The sequence below is a fragment of the Amblyomma americanum genome, chromosome 1, assembly GCF_052857255.1.
Source record: "Amblyomma americanum isolate KBUSLIRL-KWMA chromosome 1, ASM5285725v1, whole genome shotgun sequence".
Classification (NCBI taxonomy): domain Eukaryota; kingdom Metazoa; phylum Arthropoda; class Arachnida; order Ixodida; family Ixodidae; genus Amblyomma; species Amblyomma americanum.
In genome coordinates, this window is record NC_135497.1 from 265,663,150 (window position 1) to 265,690,139 (window position 26,990).

Here is a 26,990-nt window from a genome sequence, read left to right on the forward strand (position 1 = left end):
TATGCTACAGTTGGCAGGCTACCTATGATCTGTAGTGATGGTAGTAAAGAGGCTTTCTTTTGAAGCAAGAAAATACATTTCTCAAAAGAAGAGCCCAGAAGTAATTCTGTACTGCCACAAGGTCACTCACAATTTTAATAACGAGCTATGGTGTTCATTGCTCCTTGCAAACTATCAAGGTTCTGCAAAAGCATCTCCGTTAACTGCTAGATACCCAAATGTGAAACACACGAAGCTGGTGTGATGTATAAAGCATGCTGTTTAATTCATCACCTTAATACACAACAAATGCCAGAAAAATTGCCCGATGTGTGAAAGAGTGTGACCAATCATTATCAAATGCGCTGGTTCCCATGTGTCACACCACTGTAACTGGTGTGCATGTAGACCTGTCTATAAAAAAACAGATTATGGAAAGCACCTGAGACACCAAAGCACAAGTGATATCAATGGCTTTCTTCATTATATGATCTGGCTCACAGTACATAAGATACGTCTGTTTTACTTTTGACAGTAAATACTGCCTTTATAGCCTTCATGTTAACTTTGGCCTGATGATCATGCTGTGCTTTTATATTATTTTTGTGGATGTTGTGTGCATGAGCATGTTTTCTGTACACAGTAGAATTGTGATAGACCACTTCTGCTCGTGTGTCCCAAACTACTGCAGAAAATTTATTCCAAAGAATATCCCAATACAATACCAACCCTCTGTAAAAATATTTCCTGACAGTCAAGGAAGCAAATGAGACAGCGGCACAGATGGGTACAGGCAACTTCCCGGAATTTTTGCAAGCCCCCAAGTAGTGGCAGTGCTTTTCATTTCGAAAATAGCTCTTCAGCATAATGAACACAGCACATTTTATTTGTGAACTTCGGCCATAAGGCAATCGGTTTTCTTAGGCACTAACGGCAGAGGCAGTGTGCAAGTTCCACTGCACGTGAGCATTTCAGGAAACGAAGTGGCTGGTACTTGCCATAAGGAAAGGCAAGCAAGCACAAAACATTAAAGTAGATCAATACACTAGCAAGCACACTATTAACATGCATCTCTGATGAGAAAAATAAAAAATGCCTGTAACGTTGAAAACCTCAACCACAAAAGGAAAACACATCCAGCTTGCAAAACACCCAGATTAATTGTGCCTACTGCAGGGATAAACAATAAAAGGACCTAAGATATTGCATTGGCAGCTCCATCATATTAATGAAAGCAGTCAATTCTCGATAGCACTTGAACACACTCGGTTCACCCCATTGTAAAGGTAACACAGACAAGGATTGCACTACGCAAGTAGCAGGTGTGGAGCTCAGAAAGAAAGATGATGACATGGAGCATGAAGAGGAACCACGCAGCCATTACTATCACAGGTGATGCATGCTTGAATGTTACATGTCTGTTCTTTGGTTTTTAAGAGAACAGATTTCCTTGAAGCACACTGACGTGTCCAAAGAAGTAACAATGTTTGGAAAACAAACCATCGTGGATTTTCTTCAAAACTAAAAGATAGTGTTCACAAAAAGCTCCTTATCAACTTTTCTTCACATGTGGCCATTTTCTTCAAAACTTTTCTCGGTTCGAATTTTGTTTAAATTGATCTTCCAGGGAGTTTCTGTGAAGTTCAAATCGATTATACCAGTCTACAGCTCGCTGGAAGAAATGCTTTCGCATAGTAGTGAAGGCTGGGATGAATGATAGGTGGAAGCTGCCTGCTGACTATGCTGAGCATATTGCACATTCTGGTAGGCAGTTGGAATGGTTTGCCTGTGGTAGTAGTATTTGGTTTGGTTTTATGAAATTTAGCATCCCAAAGTGATTCAGGCTATGAGGGACACCACTGTGGAGGGCTCCATACAATTTCGACCTCCTGGATTTCTTGTGCACTGATATCGCACAGTACACGGACATCTAGCATTTCACCTCCATCAAAATGTGACTGCCGTCGCTGGGATCGAACCCGCGTCTTTTCTGAGATCAGCAGCCAAGCAACGTAACCACTGAGCCACCGTGGTAGCTATAGTAGTATTCGGGTCCCGCACTGGTGAGGTGATCAAATTCATTTTCGACAGCGACAACGTTGTCTCTTTTGATCAGTTTATTGCAAAGAAACCTGCAAATGCTCTATGCAAATAAACTCGCTCCAAGACAACTGGAAGATCACCTGCCGTGCTCTTTTTGTCCAATTATCTGTGACAAAAAAGGGAGGCAGCCACTCAGGATCTCATGGTAAGTGTGTGCGTGTGTGTGATGTGCAATAAGGACATTTGCTTAGAACTACCACTGTGTCCATGAGTCCCATCAGATTTAGCATTTTCTTTCTTTTTATAGTCCCACAATAATTTTTGTCCCATCATATTAGCTTGCTATACTTGGTGGCAAAGGTGGGGGCCTTTTATTTTTCACTTCTCTTATGCCTCACCTTACCAAACATCTTTTAAGATGTTTGTTGCCATGAGCTAAATTTCACTATATACACATTACAAATCTACAGCATGTTTTCAGTACCCCATAGCTGGGAACGGTTTGTTCAAAAAAAAAAGGAATAGCTTTAAAAAAAGAACTAAAATGTTAATTCTCATACTAAGCTTACAAGATAACTGAAAATAACAAATATAGCCATAACACCTAAACTTCATCGCAACATGCATATCGCCAGGTGTAACATATGCAAATGTGTTTTGAAGAAACAAGAATAAAATGAACACAATATCTTATTTTAAACAATAAGCGAGACTGAAAACTTTTAGCTCAAGAACAACTGGTTGCAACATGCCCAGCTAGATATTAATTTCCCATGTGAGGCTTATAATTCTTTATTCAATGTTATCTGAAAACTCAGGGTAAAACTAGTTTTTATGGGAAGAATTTTCATATACAGAACACAGTAACTATGCTTTTTTTTTTTTTTCACAAGATCTATATTTCACGAGGGCCAGCTAAAGTTGTCCAAGAATATTTCATGGGCACTAAATGTCATGAGGGTGAAGTGGCACGTCCCTTAATACTCCCCTATTTCCCATACATGTGCAAGCTTTCGGACACTGCAGAGGCATCATAACCCCGCACTACATCAAGCCTCACTCAAGTGGTGTCAATTTTGTTCCAGCTAACGAATGGACTATGGAAGCTAAGCAAGTTGCAGTATTAACGGAAAGTCACCAGCTTGATGACAACAAAGCTGGCTGGTGAGCTACTGGCACCTCAAGTTATCCACAGAGGAACAACAGAAAAGTGCCATGCCAAAGAGAACTTTCCCGCTGGGTGGGGCAGCTAGCGCAGAGACTACCACTGCAGTAACAAAAAAACAATGCAGTTCTTTCTTGAAGCTGCTTTTTCTGCAGCATTATTGGCAAGGAGTGCCAATATGGTCTCTCTCTCATCAATATGTTTATTGCCCACAGAACAAACAGCACTCTGCAGAATGCTCAATGTAGACTACAGCTGCTAGATTACTTAGGCAACATTTCCGAGAAAACCATGAGAGACCGCCAAGAGAAACTAGTGTGCTGCGCGCTCAAAAGAGGTTCTTAAGCAAAGACCAAGTAGAATGTAGGCGAAGATGGACTTGAGAGGATGCGCGATAAGCCCATTCACGCGGCATGCCTCAATGAAGTGTATCATGAACTCCAAAGGTGCAAGGAAACTAGGCAAATTTAATATGCTTGAGCAGGCACTATGTAAACACATCAAATAAATGTCTCCAAGAAAGCATGAGCTCCTCCTTATGGTGTTCATTTGTATGAAATATAGCATGCTGGTCTGAGAGACTATTTTGTGGCATTAAGTCGTTTACAGAGTATGAAATTTGCAACTTTATCCTCGTTTCATAGCAATTAGACTGAATGTGTCACCAAATAATTAACAACACCAACGTCACGGATGAGTGCAGCGCGACACCTGCGGAAATGCAGTAGCTATGGCACGCCGACTGAACGCGACAAGTAAGCATGATGCTCATTAGTAGTCAGTCGACGCAAACCCAGTCGGCTCCGAGAACACAGGCTAAGTAAAATAAAATCTAGCTACGCGAGGATAGGAATACATGTAAGAACATGAGCACGAGAACAAAATGAGTAACTTACTTTCGTTGCCATTCCTCGGTATGACAACTTCGCAGAAGCATTCAATTATTGTCGCTGGGTTATCCCTGCGTAGGCATTAAAGGACGCAAGTCAATGCTACCGAACTAGATCGCCGTACTACGCCTACAGAAGGCAACCACGCAAAAGAGACCTTTCTAAACAGTGTTTCTAGATGAAAGGAGAGAAGTGCTGCAATGATTCATGTGCGCTGATCTGCGCTTAAGTTTATTCAAGACGCGAATTATCACTTCTATCCGACAAAGACTAACAGCTGGAAAACGAGACAACAACATAAACGTATCCCTGTTCAGGTTTATTCCTTTATAATGAGCGATGGCTGATTTTAATAGCAGCATGCAAATGCGTGGGGTCTGAGATATTAATCGAAGTGGCATGACCTAGAAATAACAAACAGAAGCTACGGAGGGGAGGCATCAGCGCTCACAGCCACTCCTCCGCATGTCGGCAGACAGCAAAAAAATAACAACAGCGGTCTTACCGTATTCGTGAACCCATTTTCACGTAGGTCAAAGCTTAACGTGCAAACGACGTTAACAAAGCTTGTGCTTACAAGCTTCCGATCGGAACTCAATCGGTAGATCGAGAACTTGGCCATCGTAGGCTGACGGCCAGCGCCATGATAGCAGCTATCTAGAGCCCTGGTTCCAAGAGTATAAAGTATCATACATTTTTTCTCCTCTATCATGTATATTAACGTTTAATTATATTTGTTTTTAAAATTAAGGATAAAAATTTATATTTAGGTAATAATTAACTAGCAAATTTTAAAACGTTTTTATAGTTTTTAGCACACTGGCGTTCAGAGTTCGCTTATTTAATTCAGCATGGCGGCTTCCGTCTGCTTCATGATCTGCTGCGAAAGTGGTGATGTTCGGCTCTGCATGCTGTAAGCAGCCAAAATTCTCTTTCTGTCTTTCGGTTTTGCCAATTGTGATGAGCTAAGCAACGCGCTTGGCTGTGTCCTGACTCTGGGGTAATGATTCAACAAGGCTGTCATCTGTACAGGTGCCTTGAAGAGTCGACCAAATTTGCAGCATGGAAGTTTGATTGTGTCGCAGCTGTTCTCAATTTTATCAAAGATGCTAGCAAGAGTGCTTGCTCGTCGGTGTCGTCGGTACCAACTGGCACGGTGTTTTTGGACTAGTGCAGAAGAAGACGCCAATCCTGGCCCAAAGACTGAGGAGGAACGCCGTAAAAAGACAGCGGAGTACAGCAAGATCTTTCATGACATGGATGTGTCAGTCTGTTGGGGCCGCCTGTCCGATAACGAGCGAAAAATTTACGAAGCACATAAACTGGCAATTCAGGTAAGTGTTATTATGTTTGTGCCACAGGTTGCTAAGTCTAGGTGGCCAAATCAAAATTGGATCTTTAAAGCCTAGCGCGCAATAGATATAAGTAAAGCCTGATGCCGAAAAATTGCTGCTTATGTTTGCATGCAGTTTCAAGAAATAAAGGTAATTAAACTGCATCGTACGTTAGATACCGGTTCGCGCTTACGCGTGAGGTAGGTGCATTTGAGTATAGTTCGAGTAAGTGTAGGGAACCTTTTCAGAATAGAACGTAGCGAGGTTTTTCCTTTGGCTGTGGCTAGAGTTCCGTTCAGACGGAACTCCAATTTGCGCTAGAGTTCCCTCCAGACGGAACTCCAATTTGCCTTAGAGTTCTGTCCAGACGGAACGTAACCTAACCCAACCCAGCCTAACCCATCGCAAACCAGCCTAACCTAACCCAACCCAAACAACCCAACCGAACCAAACCTAAGCCAACCTAACCCAACCCAACATAACCACCACCACGACCACTGGACGGAACTGCAGCAGCAGCAAATGTTCCGTCTGGACGGAACGCTAGACACTCCGTTTTCCTTTTAGTGGCGCACCTGAACAAAATACAGTAAGGCTTTTTGCTTTAACCAATTACGACGCCACATTTTATATAAATGTGCCGTGGTCACCGTTCGTCCGTATGAGAAAACCCTCTGGCTGGTATATGATTGGTGTTTACGTGGCAAAATGTCTTTTTGCTTCTGGCAGATCAATTAGTACCGTGCAGTCGCGGCGGCTGCATTTTTATGGAGGCAAGACGCTAAGGCGCCCGTGTGCTGTGCGATGTCAGTGCACGTTAAAGATCCCCAGGTGGTCGAAATTATTCCTGAGCCCTCCACTACGGCACCTAGCTCTCTTCCTTTCTTCTTTCACTCCCTCCTTTATCCCTTCCCTTATGGCGCGGTTCAGGTGTCCAATGATATATGAGACAGATACTGCACCATTTCCTTTTCCCCAAAACAAATTATTATTATTACCGTGCAGTCGCATCAGGCAGTCTTGGCTTCGTTCATTTTTGCTGTGTTCCTAGTGTTGCTTTTGTTATTATTTTTATGGCTTTGTTAATGAGTGACGTTTAGCTACAGATTAAGTGGCAGCTGATGGCAGCGGTTGGTGCTCATTTATTAAACATCATAATAAGCATTATAAACGTCGTGCGTATCGCCGCTCAGCGAGCCGTTGCACCGAGCAGAGAGGAAGCAGTTATGTCCATGCAACGTTGTAGTGACGGAATGTTCAGAAAGCTGAGCTAGTTGAGCGGTACTTTTGATGCCTGACCCTGTCACCATTCGTAACCGGTAGTTTGCGCAGTACTTCACTGAAAGTAACTTAAGTTGGATAGTCGATCGTTTTTCATTTTAACCAGAGAGTATCGTTCAAGCAGTTTCTTTTGTACCCTATTGTATTTCATTTTACTGCTGCACCGTTTTAATGTGTTGGTCAATTTGTACAATTTGCTTATTAGCGATGTGCCAAAGTGATTGTAATTAAAAAGAGGATGACAGCTGTGCAGTTTTTGTTTCCAAATAGAATATTCATTGTTTGGGCACATTTTTTAGCCTTATAGGCTATCTGAAGCATGGTCATCATCCCAGGGAAAGCTCACTCTTCACTGTGGCCTGAATGCATCCGTCTAGGCCGGGGTGCATTAAAAATGCATATAAAGTAACCCAATGCATTGCCATATATGCATCTTGTTACAGAGAGCTGAAAAATCGTACATTGACCCTGTGACTGGCTTCAATGTCTTTACCGGGCTCTTTCATTACCTGCGAGGTTACTGCTGTGGCTTTGGATGCCGTCATGTAAGTCAAATTTTCCCTTGGATTGGTGAAGCTTGATAAGTTGATGTTTATTAAATTGTGTGAAAGGAGGTTGCTCTGAGCAGTTGACAGATGCTGATATAATGTTGCGTGTAGATATCTTTATTTACACAAAATGGTAGCAGCGGTACAAAAGGCTTACATTTCTCAAGTAATTAGAAAAGCACATGTACACTTCAGTGTTTTGTGTCTAAGGAGAAAAGAAATGACCTCTCTTTTTCTTGGCAACTAGGGCGGCAGCATGAGTACATTCTTCTCTGCTTTTTTTTTTTGCCTCATAACTCTTTTGCGTGTAGTTGCTCAAAACCGCCAAGCTCTTTAGTTGGAACAAAACTGTTCAACTTGATGGTGATGGTCGTTATGGCTGCTTAATATCATTACAGTAGTTTGAGATTGCAGTAGAGTCAGCAGCTAAATGTTCTGAAATTAATGTCTGCTGCAGCCTACAAATATGATGCAAATACAGATTTGTGGTGTTTTTTATGAAATATGAATATCAATATGGGATTTAATTTCTTGCTCAGTAACCTTTTGTTTCAATTCCAGTGCCCCTATCAGCATATAAATGCCAAGGATGAAGTGAAAGAAAAGATGATGTTTAATTCTGCTTTTTATATTCCAAGAACAATGGCTTCAGGGTCATGACATGAAATAAAAAAAAATTGTCTTGTGAAAAAAATGAAAAAAATTCATGGTCTCAGCATTGGTTTCTGTATGTGCATAAAAGGAACACTCATGCATCACTGCATCTATTAACATTCAAGGCAACGTCAGAATTTGTCATACCACCGCCATCAAACACATTATGAAACCAACAGAATGTGCACAATTACACCAACACATAAAGCAGACAGGCCCCTAGAACAATAAAGGGTTGCCAACACATAATGAAATCTCCAGCTCACCCACATTCACTATGCACAGTATATTGGTCAAGAACTCTCATACCATCATCACTGGAGCAGATGCCATTGCTACTGGTAGTACAGTTTATACCCATGCTTCTAAGGGACAAAGTGGCCTCCTTGTTTGCTAGTTGCAAGTGGTAATGGCATCCGAATAAGGGATTGTATGTGGACTTTCATGATCGTGTCAATTCTTGCAGAGTTTTTCATTTCAGCATGGCACACTGCCCTTCTATTGTTTTTTTTTAATGCCACAGCTTTTCGCGCCCACTTGCAAAGCATTGGTTTCTTTATTTTTCTTGTTGGGGAGGGGACATTGTGTTAAAGATACCCTTACTTCGAAAGTGAAATGTGTGGAACACTAGCGGAGGCATGATTATTGTCCTGGGCTAGCTATAGTGTTCCATATTGTAGCTTTGAGAAAATGCTAGGACATGTTTTATGCATGCATGTCCGGTATGAGTAGAACTACAAAGTCCCAAGTACTTCTGCTACTTAACAAAGTGAAGTGAAAAACACTTTGTGCAGTTCCATCATTGTCACAATCTACTCTTAAAGGACTTTCCAGGACTTGGATCTACAGCATAGCAAATGGATCCTACCTCCAGATTAACTAATAAGGAGAAGACCTTTTCCGTTATTGTCTCAGGCACAAGGAGACCATGGGCAAGCACTGTATCACTGCACACCAACTGCACTTGCTCCAGCCATAGCTATGGAGGTCAGGGAGGATTCTAGAGAGTACTGTACGCCGTGAAGGAACAGTATTTTGTCTAAATATACACATGAAGAACCGGTGAACAAAATTAGTTCTTCAATTCTTGCATACAACAGTAACTTCCGTATTCACAATGGCTGTTGTCCCACTTTTACTTAACATTAGTGATGGGGATGTACTACATGATGTTCTGTACAATTGATTATGCATTCACCCAAATTATTTTTTGTAAATGTGTGTCACTTCAAGACTTTATATTTCCAGAATATAAAGTAAAAGCATGCAAGTTTGGAAGCACTGTATACTTTGTGCATAAACATTTCTAACCCACAACAAACGGAATCATGGGAACCTGCCCATAATGTGTGTAAATAAGTCATCTCCTTGTGTTCATTGTTACATCAGGAATGTACAAAATAAGTCAGATATGTATATCTATTGAATTGAGATATCTATTGACTTCACATATGTCATTTCCTTTCTTTATTGTTATATAATAAGTCTACAAAAGAAGTCACATTGTATTATACCTGTTGAATTAAAATATCCATTCAATTGAACTATTTTTCTGCACTGAGTAATGTCTAGGGTATTTTACAGCCACAATACAAGTTTTACTGCACTATATGTCATGAAATATTTGAGGACTTCTACTAAATGTCAGCACTCAACTTAACTTCTCCTGTTTATAGCAGTCAGTACTGTTCACATATGTATGCAGAAGGGAAGCAGAGGTAGGCTGTTGCTAACCGCATTCTATGCAGGTTGTCACATACAAGTCTAGAAGTACTTCTGGTTTCCAAAGTCTTCTGGTGAGGGATACTTTTCTGAATTTGGGTATAATATGCAGACTAGTTAGTGAAGGTGACTGCCAATTGTTGTAGTGACCTTAAAACCGCTACGTCACTTTGCATTCTCTTATTTGTTATCAGTAGCTGAGGTGTGATTGGCATTAAACTTTTGGATTGTGCTGTACATGCTTTCTTGTGCCATTTTAACCAGCCAACCCTTTGTAGCACTAAATATAGCTTGTAATGGAAACAGTGATACCATGATGTTTAATGAAACAAAAGTGTGGAAACTTTCCTGAGTTTCAAGACGAGTGCACTTCTGACAGCTAAAATGAAAATGGCATTGTGATGGTGCACAGCTGTGAAGGGATTATAATGGGCATTCACTCGGATGCAACAGTGACACAACCCTTGTCAGTTTAATCAAAAACTGTTTTGTGCTGGAGCCAGCATGCTACCTTTTCTGTAGTATGTGACTGGTTGGCACCCTTAGGGCATAGTGTAAATAGTGCACAAGAAGTGAATACAGGTATATTAACCAAAATAGCGGTTTCCTGTAGTTTTACAGGAAACTATGTTACCTGTTGTCCTAGAGAACTATTGTTGCATCATTTTAAGGTATGTCAACAAAGACTTTGTGTCAAAAGTGCCACTTGAAAAAATAATGCTTTTTGAACTTTGCTGTCTGCTTTCTTGTTTTTGTCCTTGTCTGCCTGCACTGTAGAACCTGTTGAAAGCTTTGTTTTGAGTGTCTAACCAAGCTCACTTAATGTCTTTCAGCATGGTTGCTACTGAAGTTAGCACTTTCTGATGTGGTGTGTGCACATGTCTTAGAAGGGCAAATATGTGGCATGTTGGAAGGGTGTGGAGCATTTTGCTCGACCGCTGTGAGCAGTTGGAGTTGCTAATGTGAAGGTCTTAGTGAAGTCAAATGACCAGTAGAGCTCAGGGGTCAGATGCTAGATATACTGCACTATTAGCTCTCTAATGTGTTTTGGATGTTATTGATGTCTTCTGAAAATGCTATTCGTGATATTCCTTTGTTGTTGTTGTCACTACCTGACCTTGAAATAGGTGGAGGTTAGGGTCCTTTTCTCGGTAGGCATTATGGAAATCATATGCATGGTCTGGTTCCAACGTACTTATGCTTGTGCCTACTTAGCGAGCTAAAATGATTCTGGTGTGCATATGCACAGTGCAGTAAACACTGGAATGTCATTTCTCTTGGAAGAGCATGCATGCTATTCATTGCACATTTCAGTCTCATAGAGAGTGGAAAATGATTTGTACTGGTTGAAATTTTAGGCATCACATGTTGGTGATGTTTCTTCCTCGTGCTTGGTGCCAGCGGTCTCGTTTGGTTGGATTGAGTATACATTGCCCATACTAACTCCAAACAGCTGATGACAGTGTGCTGTGAACTTATGATTGTCAGCATTGTAGCTATTTTAATAATAGTGAAGAGAGTGTTTTGATCTGTACTTTGCCGATCTCACAGCTAGTGGTGCACTCGGGGCACACATGCTTTTTTAGCATAGGGGAACTAAAAAAGTTGTGCTACCATTGCATCTGAAGAAGCAGGTAAATATTGCTGAGAAGTGTATACAAGGTGTCATAAAAACCATTGACTACATGCAATGAAGGATGGCAACTCCTGGCTAGGTTGGTGCAGGCTAAAATGTAAACACTTCTGTATATTAGTGACTTCACGTTTTGCTCCGCAAGTACTGACAAGGCATCAAATTTCTGAAGAAGTAAGAAGCTGCAAAGGTAACCATACTCTGCCTCCCTCTGCGAAGGATGCAACGCCTCGTGTAGTGAGTGTCAGTCAAAGGCGAAAGGCTAGTGAACATGTCAGTGCCGATCAGCGTTCCTTCTGCCCACGTTCTGTGCGCTTGGGAAGCCGCGGCCTAAGGTTTGCGCAGCTGCGCCTTTCCCGTCAGTTCAGCATAAAGGACGCAGCGGTGGGCCCCCGGACGACATCCGTGCGTCAGAGGCGGCTCTTGGACGAGTCATAGTTGTCGAAGTCCGGCCCGCTGTCTGTCCTCTTGTGCGGCATCATAACGACCTCGACGGGCGCCGCGGCGCTGGGCGGCGACTGCTGGTGCGATGCCTTGTCGCGCTGCGAGGCCTGCACCATCTGCTTGGTGCTGCCCATGAACAGCATCTTCTCCAGGTTGCCGACGGGCGCCTCGATGGCCAGGAACAGCAGGAAGGCGCTCATGTACGTCATCATGAAGGCGAATAGGAAGTCCTGGAACTGCGCGCCGTCAGCAGACACTCGTGTTAGATCATTGGCGAAAAGAAAGTCTCGTGACGCGTCGGAAGCGCCCCGTACGCGGTGAGCGTATGCACGCAATGCACGAAGGCAATTTATTCGGGCTGGGTGCAAGCATGCAGTTTGCGCAAAAGGATCGTTGACAAGTATAGCGCAACCTCTTCCCATTTCTTTTTCTGAAATTTCCCACATACACTCACGCACACATACATAAAAATGCGCTTGTGCACTGTATTTGAGATCGTGCTGCAAATGTATAACGCATCGAGCTTCGTCACCAAGTGCTAGGCTCTAGGAAGTATGGCGCGGCATTTCTTCAGCGGGCTTTCCAGCGCACAAATAGTATCGCGTGAAGAGCGTCAGATATTGACCTCGGAGCGGAAACGAAGCATGGAGCATGCGCGCACATGCTGCTCTGCTTGAGCCTCGACTCTCACGATAAGATGCTGATGGGGCAAAGGGAACTGCATAGTGAGGCATGTGCAGAACGAGCAGTGGCGACAAGGAACTGCTGCCCCTTTAAATATGGAGAGCCCTTTAGCAGCGGGAGAAAAGCAGTGATCAAAAATAAGTTTAGCCTGCACGCGTTCATTGTTTACGTATTTGTGCGCATAGTTTCGTTCTATGCTCTTGCTCTTTCTGCGTGCATGTGAGTGCGCGCTAATTTCCTTACTCCGTAGTCGCGTAATTTGGATGAAAATCTATGATTCAGTAATTCACGGGAGATTGCCCTTGCAAAAATTGCAGCGAGCTTTTCATTCACTGGTTAAATTTGCAGACAAAGTCCGCACGAACGTAGCACTGGGGAGTCCTGGCGTGAAGTGATGCGCTGCCATTCGTAAAAATGGCGCCCGCCGAGTCGGCGGCCGAGAGCCGAGTCTCCCTGCGCGCCGCAGCAGCTGCGCCGCCGCCGCTACTCGAGCCCGGCCGTGGCAGCTGGAGACTGGTGCTTTTTCCTTCCCAGAGATGGAGCCACCAGTCGCGGGGTAAGGGCGCGGAGGAACATGTTTTGTAGCGCACGGCGTTCTGATTGTCTCAGATCCCCGCAGCCTTCACAGCGCTGCTAACAGCTTGCGAGATGAGTTTGCTGTGTTGGAGCAGCACGTTGCTGAAATTAAACACAAAACTGCATTCCAGCACCATTCCTTTAAGGGTTGACTGCGTTCGCTTCGCTGCCGAGAGTTGCAGTGTCTATCGCAGCGGAATTATTTAATTAGTTTGCACTGCAAGACTTTAGAGCGACCTTCATCAGCAGGCTTTTTGATAGTCCGTAACTTCAAAACTGCATAGTGGCACAGTTCGCCTTCTGTCGGCTGGCTTAGACTGACAGTTTGCACATGGTTTCCGAGCTTCTAGCTTGTGTCAATGTATGCTGTACATCATAAAGCAGAATCTAAACGGAGGCTATCCTGCTTGCCGCATGGATGCAGCTGTTATCCTGTCCAATGCCGAACAGTATATCGCACTTGTCACGATGGGCGAAGGCCAAATGAATGCGTGCTGTCCCAGTTCATGGTTGCCATCCTCCGGGTCAGATTACGCCAATTTATGTTCCGCTTTAGACGGCGTTACCTCTGTATGCTAAAGTGTGTCGGGATTCCCCCTTTCCTGTCGGTTCTGTCCTCGAACCTCGTTTCCCACGCATTTTTAGCGTGCATCGAGGCACCCTACTCATTTTTGCCTGCGAGCGCCCTCAATAAGGGTCTCAATTCTACGCCGGATTAAAAAAAAAACCGCGAAGCTTGGCCTCTCATGCGGAGCGATTATAGCTAGTTTTTTTGTATAACACTTCATTTCGTTCAGTGGGTAATTATTCGCGCAGCCGGCAATGACGCGACTGTGCCTCGTGAATTTGCAAAAGTTTTGGCCATGGTTACCCTCTCCCGAAGTGAAATAAAAATCACCGCTCCGTGGGATACATCACGCGGCCGCACGCGACTTGTCGCAGATGTGGAGTAGGGGGGTGGGGGAGAGCACAGAGTAGAAGATTGAAAGCGAGGAGGTCGGTGGGAAGACTGGCGCTATACCTTCTGAATATAGAGGCACCTTACGGTGAAGAAAAAAATTGCTGGTGCATCCGCGAAACGCTGGGCAAAACTTATGCAGAAATGCACTCCCACCGATAGCGCTTGATATTGTTGACGGATTACCGCGGCTTTCCCCTGCTTTTTTCAGTGGAGCTCCCATGGAAGCCTGTCTGACTTCATCCTATTTATTCCGAGCTCCATCTGGCTAACGTGTATAACCTATCCTCCACCTGCGCGGTCATGTATGCGGCGTTCGCTTCCAAGAGGTGCTCTGTATTGTTATCCATGGAGGTGAGCTCTGAAGGGCGGGCTCAAAACTGACTCCTCGAAGATCTTCTGCGCAAGCCTTAGTATGTATCTCGGAATTTAAAATGGTACATTCCAGGGACCCAGCCTTCTATCCTAAGTAGGTGGCATTGAAGTCAGGCCATCAACAATATTGTTTCGTCTTCGCTGCTTCACGTAATGTGTAAGGAGAAAACCAGTGGTGTTGAAGCGGATCGCGGATACGTCTCGCGTCACTGATTAGGACGCGCGTCAAATTCTGCCAGCCACTGCATAAATATCGGTGTGGCGACCACCCGTGTGAAGATTTGAGCTGTTACTCTTCTGCAGTCCAGAAAGGGTTGAGGGCCAGCGCGCATGGATTGTACGCACCATGGACGTGTGCGAGTAGTGGATGCGCTCCCGGGTGACCAGGGTCCTGCTGAGGATGACCACGGTCTGCATGAGGAAGGCGGAGAAGGAGAGCCGGCTGAGCGGCACAAACGCCGTCCAGCTGAGGAAGCGGTCCACCAGACCGCCGCGACCCGTGGCGCAGGCGAACGTCATCCAGGCCAGGCTCAGGGACCAGGCGGTGCGGTGTGTGGCCGCGTAGAGCAGCGCGTCGGCCGTGTCGTAAGCGGCGCCCTTGTACCACCGGAACGGCCCGAATATCACCACGGCGGCGATCACGCCCGACAGCACCCACATGGCCGCCTGCATCAGCTGCCGCCGGCCCGTCCCTTTAAGGAAGACCTCCTTGGACGGAGTGCGTGGTGCTCGGGCAAGTAGCGCGACAAGGAAAAATAGACGTTATTCTACCTTCCTGTGCTTAACATTATTTCGCTATTAACCGGAGCTCCACGAAGGGCCTGCCGATGAGAATACAAAGCGCTGCGTTACTTTGCTGCTCTTCGAAAAGTTCACGAATGCTGAACTTCAGCCACACAGCAGTGTGTCGTTCGGGCTATTGGCCTAGTATACTGTCCAGTCAGAGGTGCCAAGCTTAACCAGAAATGCGGGCTGCTTAAACGCCATCCGGCCAGAGCACCGAATCTACCGCGCCCCTCTGCGGGGAGGGTGTTTAAAGCAAATAGATAACGGTTTCTCGTAAATGCAGACATTACAGGTGTGGACTTTGGATATAAAACATTTGTCTGCAGATCTAGAGGACAAATGCGAGGTCAAAATGCAAAGCTTCTTGATTTGCCGTTTTGGTGGCTAACAAGGCTGGTAACGAAACATTGAACAGAAAGCGGCATTTGAGACAAGCGCTGCCCCAGGCTGAATCTCGTATCTATATGTAGTCGAGCGGAGCACAGCGCAAGGGGGGACAGGGACTCAAAAAGGCACAGAGGAAGGACCGACGCCGGTCCTGTGCTTTTTTATTCTGCGTCCTTCGTGTAGCGCCGTGCTCCTTTCGACTAGGAATCAACTATCCCAAAGCAATGTATTACTCTATTCGTTGCGCACGCTTGATTGTCGCTGCGAGGTATTTATCTATAACAAGGGAGTAATTACTCATTAGCGTCCATCCAAGCGCAGCCATACGGCTGCAATGAAATCTACAGCTTTCATAGAAACTTTGTAGTTGAAGAAAAAAATCGTTCTGGCCCGGGATTAGAACCCGGGACAACCACTTGTCCGGGGCATTCTTTCTGATGTGTGGCAGTGGAGCGCTAATTTACCATATTGTGGTATAGATGGACCCATAACTTCGGGAAGCGGAAAAAGAAAGCTGGGTTCTCGTGTAGGCCGACCGAGGGAATCTTAGAGCTGCCAACATGCAATTGAAAAGCCGTGAAAAACTCGTCACCGGAGATGGCGCACTTCCTCACCAAGGGCGAAGACGCTTCGTTCTGGGGAACGCGGGAGAGAAGACGCGAGACAGCGCCAATCTTCTGTTCAACGCCCGCATCCTCACCGATGTCGTACGCTAACGGCAATAATCCTCCACGGCCGCACGAAAACGCTATCGCTGCTTTCCCCGGTCGAAATTATTCCGGAGCCCTCCACTACAGACGGCGCGGTTCAGGTGTCCAACGATATATGAGACAGATACTGCGCCATTTCCTTTCCTCCCAAAACCAATTATTATTATTATTATTATTATTATTATTATTATTATTATTATTATTATTATTATTATTATTATTATTATTATTATTACTATTTCCCCGGCACAGGCAGGTCAAATATGAAATGGAATTGTCAGTGTGCACAAAAGAACGAACAGTGTTGTTAATTTCGCACTAAATTTTAAAATGTCTCATGGGGATTATCCGTACGGAGGAAAGAGCCATTTAGAACAAAGGATAAAAACGGGCATTTCACTCGAACTTATGGAGTAACCATTGGTCGCGTGCGGATAAGGTGTTCCCTCCTATAATGGAGCTACTTGTACCCGACGCACATTTCGGCGACATCGAGTTAGCTTGCTGCAGTGCAATTCTTCGACGCCTTCGCGGCTAAGACGCCGGCTTGCCGAAATGCTGCCTAGAACGGCTGCCGACGCTCGGGACGCATGAATCACCGTGCGCCTGAGCGACTGGAAGTTTTCGTTTTTGCTACGAGGCCTCCGAAGCGCACGGCCGCCGCCGTGGGGATCCATGCTCATTGTCGTGCCGGCCTTATCCGAGAACCTTTCGCGCGACTGTCTTGAAAAAGAAAGGGCAATTAGCGCAGTAAGGGCAATGCAGTGCAAGTTGGAAGGCGGGCTGCAGAAGACAAGGCGTTCTACAGTATCGTCACGTTGCTGCAGGTGCAACCAGCGAAAACGGACGCACGAGAAGTTGCAGACAGAACGGTGCCCATCAAACGTAGTACACCAATTCGCCCAGCATGGCACGCTTCTGCAGTGCCATCGTTAGTGTCGTTCTCTCCCTTTTCTGCATTTGTAGCCGCGGGTTTGCGTCTTGCCCTCGCAAGGATTCGCGTAATCCCCCTCCCCCCGAGTTTGGTGAGCACGATTTTAAAACACAGGTCGACTTATGTCTGAGTAAATACGGTATTCATAATGTTACTGCAGTCTTGAAAGACTAAACAGGCAGGCCAAAGTAACATATATAGAAGAGGAAATGACGTGTAATAGTATGCAGTAACTGACATGAAGAGAGATATTGCACCCCCTCATTTCGCGTTTCTCATTTCATGCACTATAGGCTCAGCATATTGGACAGCGGTTGATCAGGGCAATGTGGAAGATTTACCAGGTTGATTTTCATGGCTCCAAATGCCAGGACAGCGTAGCCTGTGGCGATACCGACGCAGAAGGCTCCAGCGTGAGCGAAGGGCTTGAAGTACACCTGGTTGCCCGCATCGATCGTCTTGCTGCGAGAGATTAAAAGATATGCGCAAGGCTCGTATTTTTTATTTTGTTGCTGAAAAACTCTTTTATACATAATCAGTACATAAATTTTTTTCCTGCTGTCTGAAGTGGCTGCAGAAAAGTGTGCTTCATAAGCCCTGTCCGCTATACGTCTGCTTATGGCTTGTGGAGTAAGCTCCAGTTAGCCAAAGATTAAATTTTTGTTCCTAACATGAAGTGACAAGCGATGAAAGATTATTCAGTACGCTACGACATCAGACGCGAAGAATAGTTATGTACTAATTAGGAAGAAAAGAGCTTCGCGAAGACTAAGCGCACCACCTTGTGCGAGATAGGTGTTAATCAGCACCTATCATCCTCGGCCCTAGTTAGAGCAGTGGGGGCCCCTAGCTCTTAACCAGCTCAGACCTGCAAGACCACCTTCGTCTGGTGGAGCGGGCCAAGGCTGCAGCGGAGGCCAACAGATTCCTTGACCTAGGAACGCCGACCACCTGCTCAAGATCCTCATCTCCGTTACCCCTTCTTTGGATATCAATAAACTCATTCATTATGCGAGATCTTGTGTGCACTTTATCAGTGCATAACTATTCTCAGAGACTTCAGTCGTAGCACGTGGAAGAAATTTTCACCTGATTTGTTCACTTGCCACTTTACTACTTTAAACAAAAACTGAACCCGTGGCTAGAGCTTGCTCTTTCTGCTTGGCCGCTTCAGTAAGCCATAAAACAGACGCGTAGAAGCTGGGCAACGCTCCTGAAGCATACTCCTTCCTGCGCCCACTTCTGACAGTGGAAAAAAAAAGAAGCTGTTACGCGCTGGCAACATGATGTAAGGTGGCCCGTGACACGTCTACACAAGATATGCATGCGGGTAAGTGCAATGGAGTTCTCGTTGCCTGTTGGGGAGCAGTCCTGCACCGCAGTTGTTCGGGCGCGTGCTTTTTTAAATGGCTTTCTCGCGAATTACTCCTACCTACTGTACGTGCTCCCTTTCAGGCCAGCAACATCCTGCGTTTTAAAATTTATTTTGATGATTTACAACTTCAAAAAATGCCGGTCATAGGCTGTTGCCGGTGGTTATAAATTGGCGCATCATACGCTCTGCTGCATGCACAAAGACATGATGAACGAAATGCTGCCCTATCATTTGTCTAAAAAAAATTGCGTGTATGTTCCTTTAAGGCTGGGTTGCGTACTGCATGAAGCGCCCTGTATCGACGCCGCTGTGGTTAACGAGAGGCTCACTTGATGTTGGTGTCGATGTAAATGGCAGTGGGTCCGAAGTCGTAGAGTCGTGTCTGGATCGCGACCACCACCGACGTGACAAGAACGACCAGGATGAGCAGGGCGAAACCCAGTTTCTTGTACCTGAACGGCACACGAGAGAAGCAAAATCACTGCCTGAGACAGAGGTCTCGTGCAGGCCTGCCGTCCTGGAGGCTTGTGCTAAATAAAGATGCTGAATGGCTTGTGCGAACACTCACAGTCAAATCCTTGAGCGTACGTGATTTTTATTATTGTTTTATTCTGCTTTTTCGTTTTGTTTATTATTCATTACTTAGAAAAGGGCGCGACACAACGCATGGCCAAGCGGTAACGATAACGAGAGTTCGAAAAGAAATATCGCATCCGTGGCGTTGAGGCACAGCAACAGTGTAGCCAGCTGTACAGCGTACCGTTATTGAAGGTGTTCTGTTTTGCGTTTCTGTTGATACAGAGAAGGAAAAGAAACTACCATTATGCGCTGTTCATTCCGTCAAAGTATTGTTTTTTTTAATCCTTAGAAGAATCTGAACCAAATGATGCTTTACGACACTCCAGAATAATTCGTTCCAAATTAAGAAATATTTTTCAAAGCAAGTTTGCACGAAACGCTTTCACAGAAATATACCGGCAACATATGCTTCTGACGCTTTTCTCCGGAACGCCCACATCTTTCATCATTGTATAAAATGCACTGTAACTGCGTCACGTTGAACTCTCATGTAGTGATATACGCGCACAGTAAACAGAAATCACGGTCCCATTTAAATTACGTTAGGTGTTCATTCCGTGCATTTTTGTTTACACCGTATACCGAACATGCGCATAGCAAGGATATGGGTATAGCTCAGAATAATAATACATCTCCTTTACTACATACGCTTCGGAAATCATTCGCACTGTCAGGGCCCGTCATTCAGCCACCCTAAGGGTAAATCAATTACGGTCAGCAACTCGCGGCGCAGCATCGTATCCGCTACCTCGCTATACCTCGCTATATCAGGAAAGCCCTCCAGTAATTTTTAAGAGTAGGTTTTTTGAGGTAATGAGACGCTTTTTTCGACATAGTAATACCAGTGTTAGCGGACACCAGAAACAGGCGGATCGTGTTAACTAGTAAATGATTAACTGAATTTTAATAGTTAAATTTAACTATTACAAATAGGCGTCTGGTTGCTGTTAGAGATTTACAGCAGACCATTAGTAATTAACCATTAGTAACGCCGCGCCTGCGGTGCCTGCGCAGCGGCGTCCATCAAACCGCGTCACTCCGTGGCGCACATGTCACGTGACGTTCTCCGTCCCACCTGCTGCGCATGCCGCGTGACCTTCTCTGTGAAGGTTTGACAGAGAAGGTCACGTGCCACGTGCGCCACGGAGTGACGCGGTTTAAATGACGTCGCTGCGCAGGCACCTCAGGGGCGCGGTTTTTGAATTGCGCGAGAAATGGCCAAACTGTCGAGACACACCGTCGAGGGTAATTGCGTTTTCGAAACTCTAAACCCTAATATGGCTATAGCTATTGCTAATGGTCGGCTGCAAATCTCTAACTGCAACCAGACGCCTATTTGTAATAGTTAAATTTAACTATTAGAATTCGGTTAATCATTTACTAGTTAGTATGATTCGCCGGTTATCTGGTGTCCGCCAACACTGGCATTACTATGATTCAAAAAGCGCCTCTTTACATAAAGAAAACCCACTCTTACAAATTAGTGCCAGTTTCCCTGAAACGCCTGGTACACGCGTTGCCGTTTTCACTGCGATGGCCTCATGTACTGTCTCCAGGATCTTAGTATGTCGTAACCGAAAAACCCCAGCATTAATTAACCTCCTGCCCGGAGAAAAATGTAATAAAATGTTCCTTTTTTACGCTTCATCTAGTTTGTTTCGAGAACCCAGGCTGGTACGACCTCCCTGCCTCCATTACCAACGCCAAGATATATTCAATACGACCATCACCGCTAATAAGGTGTAATCTGCTGCATCACTGCTTTTTCAGTGCTGCATCAGTGGTTCTTGTTATTTCAGTGGGATTCACTCCCCACTGTTATGTTTTGGCCATGAGAGTAAATGAATAAATGTTGCGCGTATGGGGCCTGAGCCATGAGAGGCATGCGAGCCGGCCTACGGACTCTGTCAAGAATACGCCACCTGTGGTCACCTGGGCTTGGTAGTGGCGGGGCGGGAGTGGGTGGAGGGGTCATCATCATCATTTATTGTACCCTTAAGGACCCTTCACAGTGTGACACAGCTATTACTCTCGCTTTGTCGCCCAAGCAAAAGGCGGCGAGTTCAGCATTTTTCTAGCGCACAGAATGCGACGTTTGGGGCTGTCTGCAGTGCGGCAATTAAGTATCAACATCTGGTACGTTGTCGGATGTCATATGTGAGGGAATATTAGCTGTTTCCGCTGCTGCAGAAGACCACATGGGGGTGATGACGAGATCCAGAGCCCCTAGGCAAATATCGGATGGCCAGAGCTCTTGACGGGATGAGAGGTGCACTGAAGGTTGAGTGTCGACTTTTAAGACGCGTTGGTGCGTTTCTGATTAGACCCATGCAAAACAATCATAGACGACGGTGATGAAACACTTCCATGACATCCACGTCTAATTGTAGCTACAATTGTAGTAGATATCCGGCGCTTTGAATAAGAATAGTGTTTGTGCATGTAAGGGATTCCTCGGGGTTGTATATAAATGTGCGAGTCGATGATCCACACTGTATCGCGAAGATACTACTAGAGTCAGGTTTTCTTCCCGGCATCACCACAACAAAATTCTATACTGTTGTACGTTAAGCTTAGCTAACTTTGAGGTCATTCGGAAATGTACTAGTTTTTGTCTATGTTTTGCACCCGACATTTCCTATCCCCCCCCCCCCCCCAAAAAAAAAAAAAACAAATCATAAACTGGCAAACTGGCGTCCGTTTGGCGCATAAAACAGTATGCGTATAATGCACAGTTGCTTTCTTACGTTTAACGAACGCGTTAAAGTCTTATCTGCACAGTTTTGACCTCGACAAATTATAGACCCTCGTCTAAATAAGAAACGGGAAATAAATTTTTAAAAATCTAAAAAACAGAAAGGGGAGCTTGAGTTGTCATACCTGATCATAAAGATGGGGATGACCCATAGGGAAGCGTAGATTTGCCAGTCGACGCTGACGTACCACAAATGGCCGAGACACTAAAGAAACAAAAAATAATATGCGTACATTTCATAAACGATGCAATTGGAAGCTGACAAAGAAAGAGATTGAAAATTAATTCACATTCTCACGCTGACTCCGTTTCGGAATCGGTTCTGCCCTCTCCATGCTAAAGGCGGCTCTGGAAATCTTTAAATACCAACAAAACACATTTTGCCGGTCTCGGAGCACGCGGACAGATAAGAAGGCGGGCGTGAGGGCTCAAGCCCCTCAAACGGCGTGATTCAGGTGCATCTTAGACGCCCCCGCTTCGGGAAATACAGCCGAGTCTCCTGTCATGAAAGCGCTGTAAACCTAACCGTATTCTGCTCGTGACAAAAAAAAAGGCAGGAAGTACGGTTTAGTTAAACAGAAAGGTACTTTCTGTAGAGTGTTATCGGAAATTCGTGTCGTCATTGGAGAAGCGTATGTGTCGCAGGACAAAGTCCTTCAGAGCGACATATTCCCACGGTTTGCAGCAGCGGTGTGTCGCCAGCAAACAGAATTTCACTAGGATGCTACAGGAATTTTCTAAACGGCGCCAGAGGCGACGAGAAAACCGCGATAGCAATTTTCGTCGCATTTTCCGACTGCAGTTGATGTAAAATCAGTGCTTAGAATGTAGTATGTGCATATTTCACTCTGATGGATGCTCATATATCTTACGCAGCTGGTCGTGCCAAGTGTTTTCTCTGCATACAACTATTTCTCTCGGTTTTTCTCCTTTTGAGTTTGTCTCGTCGTGGGCAACCCTCGGTAAGGGAGCCACCGCCGACTCCCAGCTTGCCGCCGCTTTGTGGCCCGCGGGGAGAGCAGTTGACATGAGGCGCGCACCATTTCGAAGAAGGGGATCCAGTTGTTGATGTGGAGCACCACGCGCCACCAGTTCTTCTCGCACTGGCCGAAAAGGACGTCCTTGTATTCGGAGTAGAGCGGCCCCGTCATGAACAGCGGGAACAGCAGCCACACGGCCACCACGAACATCACCGGTGCTGTGATCCTGTGCGCCAGCGGGAAGACTCGGGGTTAATTCTCTGGATCTGAAGATAGCTGCGCAAACCGCGGGCGTAAAGCTAATCATAGGAAATGCTCCAAGTTTTTACTCGAAACAGTTCTGCTGACCCTAGACACGTGGTAAGCGATGAAGCGATGAAATGGTAAAGTGGAGTGGCGCTGGGTGTACAAACAATGCCCGAATACATGTGAGAGGGCGCCACATTGTTATCAGCGATCGTTATTTCTTCGTACTTCAGGTACCGCAGCAAGTCTGCTTAGCAAGTGTGAGACCGGTACCTCAAGGTATGTACTTGAGGCCAGCCTGTTCTTTGGCTACTCGACTTAGTATTACTTAGACGACGAAGTGACGCAAGGTGTGCTTGTCAAATCCGCGCATGCCGCACACTAGACCACCCGGCCGCTGGCAACAAATTATTAGTTGCTTTGCAGCAAACGTGACCACGTGCGAGTTGTAGTCAGAGTAAGCGACTGTCGCTACCAATCGGGCATGCGATGCTACGATGACGCCGCGTGAAATCCGTTGAAATGCTGTGACATTTAGGCCTTTATTTCCTTACCCGGCAATGTGGGCGAAGGCGCGTAGATACGGCTTTGGAGCCTTCGCAGGATAAAACAACTACTGTGACCTTAAAGCCTGCTTAACATGAACAAACGATGTGCGAAGCAATACCAGCGTGTCGCTTAAATTTAGGAGAAAAGCAGGCTTGGGAACACAGTGACAGCTATACTATTCAGGGGATCCCCAATACTTCTGTGCTGCGCATAGATGTGATTAGTGGTTTTGTCAATAAGTGAAGCGTACCGAAGAGTCGAAATGTTCAAGGGGACACCAGCTTAACCTCAGCTCCTGTCGCTTGCGTGCCTTGCGAAGAAGGCCTCATTTTCTGTTAATCCACCAGCCACGCGGGCCGGGCAACCTCTTGACCCGTACGCTTAGCTTCTCTATTCGCTGCATGTATTGTCGGCCCTGTTAAGGGCCGTTATTTGCCGTCATTAACCGTTATTATGCAGTGGTAACTCTAGAAGTAACTGCGTGTACAGATATAAACTGAAAGCAGGACAAGAAGCATGCACTCGGGAACAAAAGCTCACAAAATGATTTTCTTGACTTTCGGTGAATAAAACTGCTGCTTTTAATCAATGCAAAGGCGTGCCCTTCCTGTCACTGGGCGTACGAAGAGTAGCGATGTGGATGCATTAGAAGCGAATGACAGTGCGTGCATATGCTGCGCGTCAAACTTAGTTTCAAACGCGTGTATTCTGCACAGTGCTCACCACGACAGGTTTCAAGAGGCGGCCGATATACACACCTGATGTATCGACGGATGAGCAGCAGGGCAACAGGAACGGCCAGAGTCCCTTTGTAGTCCTTGAGGTATTTCAGCACGTTAAAGGACACAAGGAATCCGCTGTGCAAAAAGAAAAAAAAAAGAGCTGATGAGATCCGTGTGAAGAAAGTTGTGACAAGCAAATTGGCTCTCGTAGCACGGATCATGTGGGAGCTCTGTAAGGAAGTCCTTGAGGTAAGTCGTTTATTACGCACGCGACAGCTACACTCTTCAGCGAGGTGGAGCAAGGCGCACGCAGCAGGCTACTAATGCAAAATGGCGGAATATTTAGCGTAGCTAAGCCAAATGCGAATTCGGTGCGCTAGCACTTTGGTTTGGTCCAAGGCTCGGTTTTCAAGGTCAAGCAGGTTTCAGGAAAACATCGGTGAAATCGAACTTAAGCTACACCTTGACGCGATAGCGTTAATGGTTTAATGCCAATATGCATGCGGAATTGGTCATTCTCTATTTTGCATTAATAGATCACTGGGAGTCCTCATATGGCGCAGTGGTGCAGCGGTTAAGCGATGCGCCACTGCCCTGCGATGACAGGTGCTGCCACTGGTGGGGCTTGTGCGACCGAGGTTGCTCTTTCCGATTAACCTTAAGGTTATGAAGAGATGCTTCATAGAGACAAACACCGCGAAATCTGAGATTAGGGATTTTAGAGCAGCGTGCCAAAACGCGTATCGCACCAACGGCGTTCATGCCGTCCCGAATGTTCACCTTTCTCTCCTTTGCAGCGAGCCTCTTTTCGTGGGTCGCCTTATGCATGGTGAGGCATGGCATAACAAGAAACTCTGTCGGCATGATGGCGAGTGCGTTCATTGACCGATTGGGGTTTTGAGTGCTTGAGCCATAGGTTATGAGGCGCGCCGTAGTGGAAGGCTTATTAATTTCGGCCTCCTGATTTTTTATACCGTGCGCCAAAATCTCGGTACACGTGCAGATGTTCACACATCTGTATAGAACGCTGTGGTGTTCGTTGGTGACATTTGCCGCTATCTGCTGGGTGCTGTTTAGCTTTTCGAGGCATGAGGTGGGAAGCACGATCCACGCCAAAGTACACGGATGATAAGGTAATGTTTGGAGCCCTGGGCCAGATGGCGCCAGAATTCTCCGCAGTACGCCGTTCGCAGGCTACAGACAAGTGCATGTCTGGAACATACGTAGATATGTGCGCTCGGACTGGGACGTCATTGTCACTCTTCTTTCTTTGGCCACCGCCGCCACGAAACGCTTTTACAACTGCGCTGCGAATTTGCTAATCAAATGAATGACGTCAAATTCGACATGACCATGGATTCGCTCCAGCATACGAGGTATACTTAGGACGCATGCGGTGCAGCGTATAGCTACGGCCGTTTTCGGGGACCGCACTCCTCGGAGCCCATGTACAACATCTGTCCGTAAAGTTCCGAGACTGAGTCCATTAGAAAAAATGCGTTTAACGTTGAAATCGTTTGCGCAGCACCCCAACGAAATAGTCTCCCTTGCAGTCTATACGCAGCTTCCAATGCTTATTGGAGGTCTTCGAAACAGTTGGAAAACGCTTCTTTTGGCAGGGCTGTCAGCTCCTTTGTCGTGGTGTCTTGAATGGCCTCCACGCTCCCCATCCAGCGACATTTTAGGGCTCTCTTCACACGAGGAAACAGGAAAAAATGGCATGTGGAGAGGTGAGGTGAGTATGGCAGATGGGGAAGTACAGTAATGCTGTGCTTGGCGAGATATTTTGTCACGCTGAGAGCAGTGTGCGGCTTGCGTTATCGTGGAGAAGGCTCAATTTTCCCGATGCCCATAAGTCAGGGCGACGGCGTCGCAGTGCATCACGCATTTGTTGGAGCCCGCAGACATAAAACTCCCAATTCGCCGTCTGCCCTTGCAGGACGAACTCGTGGTGCATGACACCATCTGGAATGGAAAAAGCTATCAGCATCGTCTTTGGTTTGGTCTTCTGTCGCCGCACCTTTCTTGATGCCGGAGAGCTTGTGGACCGTCATTCGGCGCTCTGCCTCTTTGTTTGAGGATCGTATTGAAAATACCATGTTTCGTCTTCAGCAATGATGCGGTCGACGAATGCAGCATCCTTCTCTGCCTTGGAGAGCAAATCAGCGCTCACTGATGCCTGCATGTCCTTCTGGTCCTGTGTGAGGGAGTGGCGGTACAAGTCTGGCATTCAGCTTTCGTTTCCCCACGTTCTCACGTAAAATTTGGTGGCATGTTGTCTTACTAATGTCGAGAGCATCTGATAGCGTGCGGACTGTAATGGGTGCGGTCTTGCTGCATGATTTCTCTGATCAGAGCCACGTTGTTTTCATTCCGTGAGGTTAAAGGGCGCCCCTGCTTTGTGTCGTCTTCCACCGATGTTCTCCCGAAACGAACCCTTTGTGCCACTCGAAAACTCGCGCCCGCGATAAATGTCTCGTTCCCGTAAGCGTCACGAAGGAGCTCATACGTCTGTGTGGCTGTCTTGCCAAGCTTCACACAGAATTTTATGTTTACACGCTGTTCGAAGTGGACGTCCATCTCTCCACATTCACTCAGAGTAGAATGCGCAGACGACTAGTGACAACGTATTTTTCTACATGTAGTGCCACCTAGCGACTGCCACGATAATTAACATAAAT

The 26,990-nt window shown here is 45.9% G+C and overlaps 2 protein-coding genes and 1 pseudogene across 7 annotated transcripts in view; 1 reads left to right on the top strand and 2 right to left on the bottom strand.

Moving 5' to 3' along the window:
• LOC144115036 (DENN domain-containing protein 1A-like) overlaps positions 1–4,744 on the bottom strand; it is a 75,988-nt gene extending 71,244 nt beyond the window's left edge. For 3 of the 4 annotated variants that reach the window (XM_077649163.1, XM_077649162.1, XM_077649161.1), the window contains exons 1-2: positions 4,583–4,737; positions 4,084–4,148 (exon numbers count right to left, since the gene is read on the bottom strand). In XM_077649163.1, coding sequence (XP_077505289.1) covers positions 4,084–4,148; positions 4,583–4,599 — 82 coding nt within the window. In that variant the 5' untranslated portion in view covers positions 4,600–4,737. Of the gene's footprint in view, positions 1–4,083; positions 4,149–4,582 lie in introns of all 4 variants that reach the window. The other variant, XM_077649164.1, reaches the window with a different exon arrangement.
• A 155-nt stretch (positions 4,745–4,899) lies between these two features.
• On the top strand, positions 4,900–7,907 carry LOC144115038 (uncharacterized protein C1orf53-like). 2 transcript variants are annotated; one of them, XM_077649166.1, is made up of 4 exons: positions 4,900–4,990; positions 5,110–5,411; positions 7,136–7,237; positions 7,802–7,907. In XM_077649166.1, the coding sequence occupies exons 1-4, from the start codon at positions 4,972–4,974 to the stop codon at positions 7,898–7,900; spliced, it is 522 nt and encodes a 173-aa protein (XP_077505292.1). In that variant the 5' UTR covers positions 4,900–4,971; the 3' UTR covers positions 7,901–7,907. The 2 variants fall into 2 exon arrangements, with proteins under 2 accessions (XP_077505292.1, XP_077505293.1); XM_077649167.1 differs by having other exon boundaries at positions 4,905–4,990; positions 5,249–5,411.
• A 175-nt stretch (positions 7,908–8,082) lies between these two features.
• Positions 8,083–26,990, bottom strand: part of LOC144115037 (nose resistant to fluoxetine protein 6-like) — an 84,439-nt pseudogene continuing 65,531 nt past the window's right edge. The window contains exons 7-13 of the transcript XR_013311207.1: positions 24,346–24,444; positions 22,853–23,018; positions 21,938–22,017; positions 18,808–18,930; positions 17,445–17,565; positions 14,632–14,961; positions 8,083–11,929 (exon numbers count right to left, since the gene is read on the bottom strand). The product of XR_013311207.1 is annotated as a nose resistant to fluoxetine protein 6-like (transcript). The remainder of the gene's footprint in view (positions 11,930–14,631; positions 14,962–17,444; positions 17,566–18,807; positions 18,931–21,937; positions 22,018–22,852; positions 23,019–24,345; positions 24,445–26,990) is intronic.

What these genes read in the sequence shown, in the direction of transcription:
- LOC144115038 (XM_077649166.1), top strand. An exon ending in CACATAAACTGGCAATTCAG is followed by an intron (nt 5,412 to 7,135) that starts GTAAGTGTTATT and finishes ATCTTGTTACAG; the next exon opens with AGAGCTGAAAAATCGTACAT. An exon ending in GTGGCTTTGGATGCCGTCAT is followed by an intron (nt 7,238 to 7,801) that starts GTAAGTCAAATT and finishes TTTCAATTCCAG; the next exon opens with TGCCCCTATCAGCATATAAA.